Source organism: Epinephelus lanceolatus, chromosome 2, assembly GCF_041903045.1.
Source record: "Epinephelus lanceolatus isolate andai-2023 chromosome 2, ASM4190304v1, whole genome shotgun sequence".
Taxonomy (NCBI): domain Eukaryota; kingdom Metazoa; phylum Chordata; class Actinopteri; order Perciformes; family Serranidae; genus Epinephelus; species Epinephelus lanceolatus.
This window is the reverse complement of record NC_135735.1, coordinates 29,437,427-29,446,997: the sequence shown is the minus strand read 5'-3', so window position 1 is coordinate 29,446,997 and position 9,571 is coordinate 29,437,427. Positions and strand designations below refer to the sequence as shown.

The 9,571-nt window shown below is 40.5% G+C and overlaps 1 protein-coding gene across 1 annotated transcript; it reads left to right on the top strand.

The window, feature by feature from the left end:
• eif3m (eukaryotic translation initiation factor 3, subunit M) lies at window positions 1-8,301 on the top strand. Its single transcript, XM_033642106.2, has 11 exons — window positions 1-145; window positions 697-829; window positions 1,180-1,318; window positions 1,848-1,971; window positions 2,113-2,207; window positions 2,431-2,514; window positions 2,609-2,708; window positions 4,412-4,493; window positions 5,336-5,479; window positions 7,245-7,305; window positions 8,061-8,301. Exons 1-11 carry the CDS (start codon window positions 104-106, stop codon window positions 8,182-8,184), a joined length of 1,128 nt encoding a protein of 375 aa, XP_033497997.1. The 5' UTR covers window positions 1-103; the 3' UTR covers window positions 8,185-8,301.
• The last annotated feature ends 1,270 nt before the right edge of the window (window positions 8,302-9,571 follow it).

Here is a 9,571-nt window from a genome sequence, read left to right as displayed (position 1 = left end):
AAGTAGAAGAAGTTTCACCGGCACTGTCGCCTTTTCTTTTCCGCTCAGGTCAGCAGTGGTGGGAGCGTGGATTTTATCCCCAAGGCTCACAAAATCACCCAAAATGAGCGTCCCGGCATTTATCGATATTACGGAAGAGGACCAGGTATGACTTGTGTCTTTAAAAACTCATTGTGCACCGTCCCGCCTGCGGATGAGTCGGTAAAATGAAACTATCGAACCAGATAACTTAGCATGCTAGCTGGCTAACATGCTAACAGTTGATACATGCTGGCCGTTAGCGAGCTACATGGTGATAATGTGACATATGGAGAAGCGGGTTGTCAGTTACTATGTGATTTCACTTATCGTTTAGATGCTCCGTGTGGAAATTTGTTGAGAATCGATTTCTTTTCGTTTCCAGGTCAATGTATTGACGGCTAACACTCACAATTGTCCACTGAGCTTTACGTTGGTTAGCTTACAATGCTACTTTCATAGCTAGACACCCAAATAAACAAAGACGTAAAAAATGACAAGCACCTAAAGCAGCAGTTATTCTTGTTAGTCAAAACAAAAGACATGACACATTATGATAAACGATTATATCCTAGGTTACCCTATTACTTTATTTAGATATATGTAGCTTGGCACTGTTTGTGGTTTGGGGTTTTATGCAGCCACTAATGCTACTTATTTTACTGTCTAATGTTACAGGCTTCAGAGCTGAGAGCCTACCTCAAGGCCAAAGGAGCTGAAATATCAGAGGAGAACTCTGAAGGTGGACTTCATGTAGATCTGGCTCAGATCATCGAGGCGTGTGATGTATGTCTCAAGGACGATGATAAAGGTAGGTGGTGATGAGGAGCATCCATGCCTCTCACCCACTGTGAGTTTTTCATGAAATGGGTATTAACATGCAATGGACTCTTTGCGTAAACAGGTATTTTGACTTGTGTTGCCAGGAAAAGCACACCAGTAGTAGCATTTATTATTGCTAAGTGTTATTAGGCATCCCAGACTCATTATGCACAATATCAGGAACCTGGAACTGGCTCATCTAAATGCAGTGGAGTTGTCATTAATTACACCTGCTGTGCCATGTCAAATGTGCCATGAATAAGACCTTTTATGTGTTCAATGCAACTGACTTTGATACCACTCCTCACTACTTATGAGCCTCTCTCTGTATCTCTGCAGACGTGGAGAGTGTGATGAACAGCATCGTGTCCCTGCTGCTGATCCTGGAGACAGAGAAGCAGGAGGCTCTCATTGAAAGTCTATGTGAGAAACTGGTGAAGTTCCGCGAAGGAGAGAGACCCTCCCTCAGGATGCAGCTGTGAGTCCTTTCACTTTTTGCCCTTTAATGTATACATGGCATTGCTTTTTGTGATTGTTGTTTTCAAAAAAATTTTTGAATCCGCATAGTTAACCTTATTGTCAGCTCAATCACTACAAATGCAAACAGTGGCTGCTGACTCATTAGCTAGTGTTAACTGTAGTGTTACCATTGACGCTAACCAGTCTAATGTCAGCTAACTGTAAATGTTAACATTATACCAGCAAGCTTAGCCTCTTTGACTTGGGCTGAATTTGCCATCGCTGCTGCGGCTATCGTGAGGTCAGAGGCTGGCAGCTCTGCGCTGTGTGTTCCTGTGCGCTCAGTTTAATCTTTATTGATGTTTATTTTAACGTTAGCAGAGTGCAGTTTGTTTATAGTCTCTAGGCTACAACTGTACTTTAAAAGTATCTTAAAAATACATTTTAAAAAAATCTCCAATGCTTAGGCCAGGCAGACCACCTTGCTTGCAAAACACTGGCTGAAACCCTGTTGTTCAAACACTTGAGTTTGTCTTTTGATGTCACAGGCTGAGTAACCTGTTCCACGGCATGGATGAGAACACTCCAGTGAGGTATACTGTCTTCTGCAGCCTCATCAAGGTGGCTGCAACTTGTAATGCCATCGCCTTCATCCCCACTGACCTTGATCAGGTATATATTGTGTATTTCTTTACTTTAAGCTGCAGAGACAGCAAAAGGGAAAAAATGTGTCTGTCACATTTTTCAAATCTCTACAGGTTGCATTTTTTCCTGTACAGCTGATTTATGATACCTGTTTGTGCTACTGATCAGGTACGCAAGTGGATTATTGACTGGAACCTGAACACAGAGAAGAAGCACACACTCTTGAGGCTGGTGTATGAAGCATTGGTTGACTGCAAAAAAAGGTAGCTACATATAGGGTCCGATGTGTAAAATCTGTGTTTTGGTATGCACAAATGCAGGGACATGAATACACAGAATTTAGGATATATATACATCCTGAAAAAAGATAGTACACATTTGTGTTTATGCATGTATATCCCTCCAGGCCTGAGACTATGCGTTATCCTTTAAGCAACTTGTCTCAGTACAATTGAGTTTTCAACAGTGTATCTACTCATTTCATAGTGACGCTGCAGCTAAAGTGATGGTGGAGCTGCTGGGAAGTTACACAGAAGACAACGCTTCACAAGCACGTGTTGATGCCCACAGGTAAACCTGGAGACATTGTTTGTCATTTGTCATTAAGCCACAATATAATGTACATACCTTCATACATACATTCATCTGTGTCCCTTATCTGTAGATGTATTGTCCGTGCTCTCAAAGACCCCAACACCTTCCTGATTGACCACCTGCTCATCCTGAAACCTGTTCGCTTTCTGGAGGGAGAACTCATCCATGACGTGAGTTGAACTGAAGGATTTACAGTGCCTTGTGGTGTTGCATATAAAAAACGTTACTGGCTTTGTCATATTTTTGCTAGAAACATCTACCCTAAGGGTCCCACCATTTTTATTTAATGGACAGTTCACACCGAAATCAAAAACATTTCTTACCCGTAGTGCTGTTTATTAGTCTAGACTGATTTGGTGTGAGTTGCTGAGTGTTGGATTTCTTTCCAGAAACCACGACCTGGTTACTCAAGATAATCCACAGACCTTGTTGTGAGCAGTTTCATATCAAAACTGTTCTCTTTCTACCGTACTACACCCGCCAACCATACCAACATTCAGAAGTAAGCGTGTCTACTACTAGCTCACCTAGCACTACTGAGCTAGCTAACATTACAGCTCAGCCAAGGAGGATGCCATTGATGTTAACATTTTGTGCTGTCATGCGCACAAGCCTCTCTTCCGTGAGTCGATGCATGCCTCCCTCTGCCCAGTGCATCAGTTGGTGGTTGTAGTTCGTTAGAAAGGAAATAGTTTATAAATGTAACTGCTCACAGCAAGGTCTGCTGATTACCTTAAGTAACTGGGTCATGATTTCTGGAGAGAGACATTGCTGTTGAGTTGTTCAATATATTTTTTGGCATTTTGAGCACAAGAAGCTTAGCGCTATCTAATATAATGGAATTAGATGGCGCTAAGCTTCTTGTGCTCAAAATGCCAAAAAATATATTACTCTATTGCCAGTATCTCTCTCAGTAACTCACACCAAAACAATCTAGACTGATAAATAATGCTACAGGTAAGAGGAAGAATATGTATTATTGAATGAGTCAGATGAGACAGACAGTGATCTGTCACTCTGTCTGTTCGAAAGTAAATGGAAAGCATTGTTTTTCCAAAACAAATTTTCCATCAGTCATGCCACCAACCCTGTTAATCTTGTATGTGTAGAATGCCTACTTAGGTAATGTGATTAGACTTATGACACATACTGATGTGAAAGCCTTTTGATTGTGTTGGTTTGACGTGTAGTTTCAGTGACAGCTAAGGCAAGCACAACCCAATATTTAAATGCTGACCAGTTATAAAGGTTGAACGGTGAGTAGCAGGAATGTTTGTACAATACCAGCGAAACAGGTTGACAATGAAAAAAACATTTCTTAATAGGGCGTGTGCACAGTTTCTTTAAGCTTTTTCATGGGTCACCAAACTGGCATTTCTAAAGGTATTAATAGTTGAGCTCAGTGGTACCCAGCTGGTCCAGCCATGGGATCCAGATTTTTCCTTAGTCATTAGTTCAAGGTCCACACAGTTTGATACATTCAGCATCATAATTGTGTTTGGCCATGTCTTCAAGCCAGTTTGCGGTCTCTGTCAAGTAGCTGTCCGTTGTCACAGGAAACTGCATTTCAAAATAAAAACTCTGCACTGGAAATTCACTGTGCTTAACAAGTAAAGTGTGTTTTTTACAAACTTAACATATGTGAGTTACTTCAGTCCATTCAGAATGGACCTGCGACCCACCAGTTGGGAACCACAGGTTTAGCCCTATGTTCAAGGACAACATTTCTGCATTGTAGCCAGTGACCTGTCTCCTGTCCTTACTCTGGACATGGTTATCATTACAATTTCAGCCTGTATGGACACAAAGATGACGTGACTCTGTTTCTAGAGTGTTAAAATGACATTTCTCTCTGTTCTGACTCTCTTTTCAGCTATTAACTATCTTTGTGAGCGGAAAGCTAGCAGCATATGTAAAGTTTTACCAGAGTAACAAAGACTTCATTGACTCTCTTGGTAAGTAGCCACGAATTGAGACATAAGTTTCATCACCTCTACGCAAACACACATAACTGACCATGCAGTACACAGTAAATAAATTGAGGACAAATTAACATGTACTGCAATAGTCTGATCAACCTACAACCTTAGCGTACACGTAGATCTTGAGTGATTAAAATGTGTCTCTGCTCCTTACCATGTTTATAAATCAGTATTGACATATTCTAAGTGTACTATAATGTGATATGCTTAATAAGAAACCTGTTTCATGGTATAATGCTGCCACTGTAAGAGTGTATCAAAGGAGTACCATCTTTAAAGTAGTTTGTATTATTTCTTTGACTTTATCTAGTGTTTAAACAGTTTCAGACCTGTCTCACTGTAAGGACAGCCTTATTGGGATTAGAACTGCTGTTGCTATGATACGGGAAAATGTCAAAATCTCTAATAGGGGAAAATAAGCTTGTGGCATGACAAATTTGATTACCAGGCAAGTTGTTAGGTTTAAATACCTCTGCAGTACAAAAGTATACTCAAAGACTATCTGAACCACCTTCTCCTGTATTAAACTCTTATGAACATGGAGCCAATGAACTGTGTGCTGTTGACACAGTGCAGGAATGTGTGTGTCAGCACTGTGTCTCTTTGTCACTACCAAAGGCTTTGGTGTAATTACAAGCATGTGTAGGATGGACTCTCAAAACAGACAATGTGTGAGTGGTGTTTGTGTTAATGAGTAGATTCCCTGACTGCATGCCCCTAAATGTAGAAACAATTATCACAGGGAAACTCCCCGAGTCCAGAGTAATCGACTGTGACCGCTTTGTGCTTAATGATCCCTGCGTGTTGCTCTCCAGGCCTGTCTCACGAGCAAAACATGTCCAAGATGCGTCTGCTGACATTCATGGGCATGGCTGTGGAATTCAAGGAGATCTCCTTCGACACCATGCAACAGGAGCTGCAGATCGGCGCCGATGACGTTGAGGCCTTTGTCATTGACGGTACAAGCACTTCACCTCAAATTAATCCTTGCTGTCGACACTTGTTAAGTTTGCTGTTATTTTCTCATAGGTGTCTAATGGGGGGGAAAAAAGGTATATTGATTGAACAGTGGTAACAAACAGACACATCCTTCTGACTTTTCTTCCCGTACCAGAAAGAATGCAGTGGTGATCGTATAAGACATGAGAAGGGTTTTACAATGAAAGAATGACATAGAACCAAGTATAGGACTCAAAGTAGTGCTGACTCAGATTAGCTTCCTCTCTGTTTTTACTGTCCAAGTGTGTTCTCTCTTAAAGCTTTTTTTTTTTTATCAGTAGTTGAGGAAGTACTCAGATCTTTGACTTAAGTAAACGTAGCAGTACTACAGTGTAAAAATACTGAGTTAAAGCCTTTGCACTCCAAGTCTGTATTTTTTTTATTTATTTATTTTATTATTATTTTTTATTATTTTATTTTTATCTGTCATCTGGTGAGAAATCTTACACACCGAAGCCTTGCACACTGAGTCCAACGCATTCTATTGTTGTCTTTGTTGCAAAAACTCGCAATATAAGACAAAATGGAAAGACACATTTGCTCCCTTGCTTCTCTCCACTGGAGGTACTTCCCTGGCTGTCGCCACTCTCTGCCCGTGTGTTACATTTGGTACTGTGGCTCCCTGAAGGCTGAGCTGTCTTCTGTCTCCACATACTCAAACACTCACTCTCTCTTTCCTTTCAATTCATTAGCATGACATTAAACATGTGTTGCCAAAGCACAAATACAATTTAAAGGCAGTTAATAAAATTTACAACTGATTACACAAATGAGCAAACAGAGCAAAATAGGTAATTAAATATATATATATATATATATATATATATATATATATATATATATATATATATATATAGACATACATATATATATATATAGACATACATATCTCATATGTCTCATATATTTCTACCTAAAAACATATGTTTTATGTGCTTGTGTGTGAAAACAAACAAAAAAATGGTGTAGAGGAGTAAATAAAAAGCAGACTGAGCTATAAGGAGATGAACTTAAGCTTTTATGTGTTGTTGTGGTTGTCGTTGTTGCTTTGACGGATGTGTGAAAAAGCAGAAAATTAAACCCATTCCAAAAACTTTAATGACAGACAAAAGATTTAGAGTTTGTGGTAAAAACGTTACATGAGGCTGTATTTATTTTCAGATGTGCAAGAATTCTGTATGACAAATACAGACTTGGTGTGCAGAGGCCTTCACAAGTAAAAGTCCTGCATTCAAAATTTTACCTAAGTCAAAGTACAAAAGTATTGGAGTCAAAATGTGGCCCCTTTCAGAATAAAGTGTATTATTGGATTATAATTATTGCCGCTTAATGTGTTTATCAATCAAATGTTACAGCTATTAAAGGTGAAGGTAATTTTGATTACTTTATATACTGCTTAGTAGTTTAATCCATATTAACACAATTAAATGTATTTGTTGACTTATATTTTGTATTCATAATCTGATGTGAAAAATATCTAGGTACTAAAGCTTTGAAATAAATGTAGTGGAGTGAAAGTACAATATTTGCCTCTGAAATAAAAAGGAGTAGAAGTATAAAGTAGCATAAAATAGAAATACTCAAGTACAGTACAAGTACCTCAAAACTGTCCTTAATTACAGTACTTGAGTAAAGGTGCTTAGTTACACCGCTGGTGTTTTTATTGCTTTCTCTCAGAGCTTTTGCTGCTGCTTTATTCCCTTCCTGTCTGCTTTTTCTTTCCAGCTGTTCGGACCAAGATGGTGTACTGCAAAATTGACCAGACACAGCGAAAAGTTGTTGTGAGGTAAGAACCGTTTCCCCCAGATTTCGATTTTATTTGTTGCAGTAGCTGACTGACCGTGGGGGGATGCGAAACGAGTCATCAATGATCCGGCGGACCTCTGCTGGGGGATGGGCAGGGAACTCTGGGTGCTAGTGACACGGGGGAAGCCAAACGCCATTCATCTGCCCACTCTGCGATGACACAGAGTTGGTTAAAAATCAGCAATGTTTCCCCTTAACTTGAGCTTCAGTGCGTGCACGGAAGGGAGGTGCTACTCACGACTGAACTGCTATTGATGTGTTTGTGTTTTTGTCTTCTGTGGAGCCATCTGTTTGATCTTTTGGCGTTGTTTCTCTAATTGTTAATGATGGGCGTGTACGTGGCTGCAAGGATTGACTAAATAACTAGTATGTGGATGAATTTGTATTCCTGAATCTGAGCAAAGCTATCTGGTCTCTCTAGTCAAGGTTAAGGGTGCTATTTGTTCTGGTCTGCAGAGAAATGTGTCATTTTGTCGAAACTAGAAAAAGTGTCATTGTTTATAGATTTCTTTCAAAAGAATATTTCTGTTCATTTTAATTCACATGATTCTGCCTCCGTATGGCTGTGATTTGACGCCTTAATACAGAATACAGGCAATGGCATGTCTCGTCATAGTTACATTTGCTATAGCTCTTTTATTTTCTCAACGTTGCGAGATGTGACCTTGGCCTGCCTGTTTTTTTGTTTTTTTTGTCAATTTAACATTCTTGCTTTTCTGTTTTCCACTCAATCAGCCACAGCACACACCGCACCTTTGGCAAGCAGCAGTGGCAGCAGCTGCACGACAGCCTCAGCTCCTGGAAGGCCAACCTCGCAGCCGTCAAGACCAGCCTGCAAGCCCTGTCACCTTCTTCTTAATTCCACCTTAACCCAACTGTCTAGACTGCCTGGCCCTCTACTCATATCTGCTTTCCAAGTTCCCAGACTGAATTGATCAGCTTTTATATTCATCCAATAAAAGAACAATGGAGATCACCTGTGAATGTTCCTTACTTGTTTAATAATTAAAGATTGCTAGAGTTAATTTGAAGTTGTCAAAAACACTGCAAGTTGTATAACACATGAGAAACTTCGCTATGCCATTAATGGATAATACATACAGTATACCATCAGTCTTCTTCAGACAACTACCCCACCAGTTGCCTTATGATCTGTTCAGTAAGCCACACAGTGACTTTAATGGGGGCTCGTCCTCCAGCGGCTCTCAACATCTGGTTTCAGTTAGAGGACGGCATGCCAGTATTAGATGAGCTGTGACTTGGGGTGAGAAATAGCCTGCAACAAGAGGGTCACTTGTCTGGGAACACATGAGAGGTGACAATAGTAATGTGAACTCAAGATGACCCTGTCTGCTGGGGTCGGAGCTGCATTACTGTAGCATCAACACTTAAAACCTGTGGTGCAGGCTGATTCACTGCCATTACAAATTTGAGGCTGTCCACCGGGTTAAAGGATGTTGAGCTGCAGTCAGCATGACTCACTGTCTTTTGATGTGTCTGAATAGTGGGAAAACAAGGGCCGCTAAATTCCAGTTTTTAGTCTACCTCTCCTTTGCCCATTGATGTAAAGTTAAGTGCCATTTATCCAGCGCAGAGATCTGTTCTCAGGCACCGGTCCAAAGCATTAGGATGTGAACTCTTAATGATATATGGCCCAGGCATTAGGTGTAAAAGGGGTCTGTTGGAGTTCTCTCCCTCTGGGGCGGTGATGAAATCAGCACAAACTGACAAAGTGCAGACTACTGACATTGCACTCTTTAAATCCCCACCCCCACCCCGAATACACAGCGTTTTCTTTGACTAATTCGGCCACAGCTCAGTCTGTTTGATTTTTAATGATGTGCCACTCCAACACAATCTGATCATTTCAGCTCTGACGCTAAAATATTTCCACTGATAAAATTGACATTAGATATACACATTTATTGCTGCGGTGTGTTCTTTTTCCTATCATACCAGAGGTCTGCGGAGGCTCAATGCTCACTTCTGTCCAGTTGTCCACAGGGAGCAAGCATCTCCGACTCTTATCAACGAGTGTAACTCACAGAACACATTGTCAGGAGCATAACCTCATCACAGCCACCTGCAAGCTCCGAGCGTAGAGCAGATAGAAACCAATGTGACTCAGGCTTAACACAATGTTTGTGAAGACATATCTTGGTTTCCATCACTCCGTATATGTTCTTTTTCTCTGCAAAGAAATTGCTTCACAGCTACTCTTTTGTCATTCTGTAGAAGTGATGTCT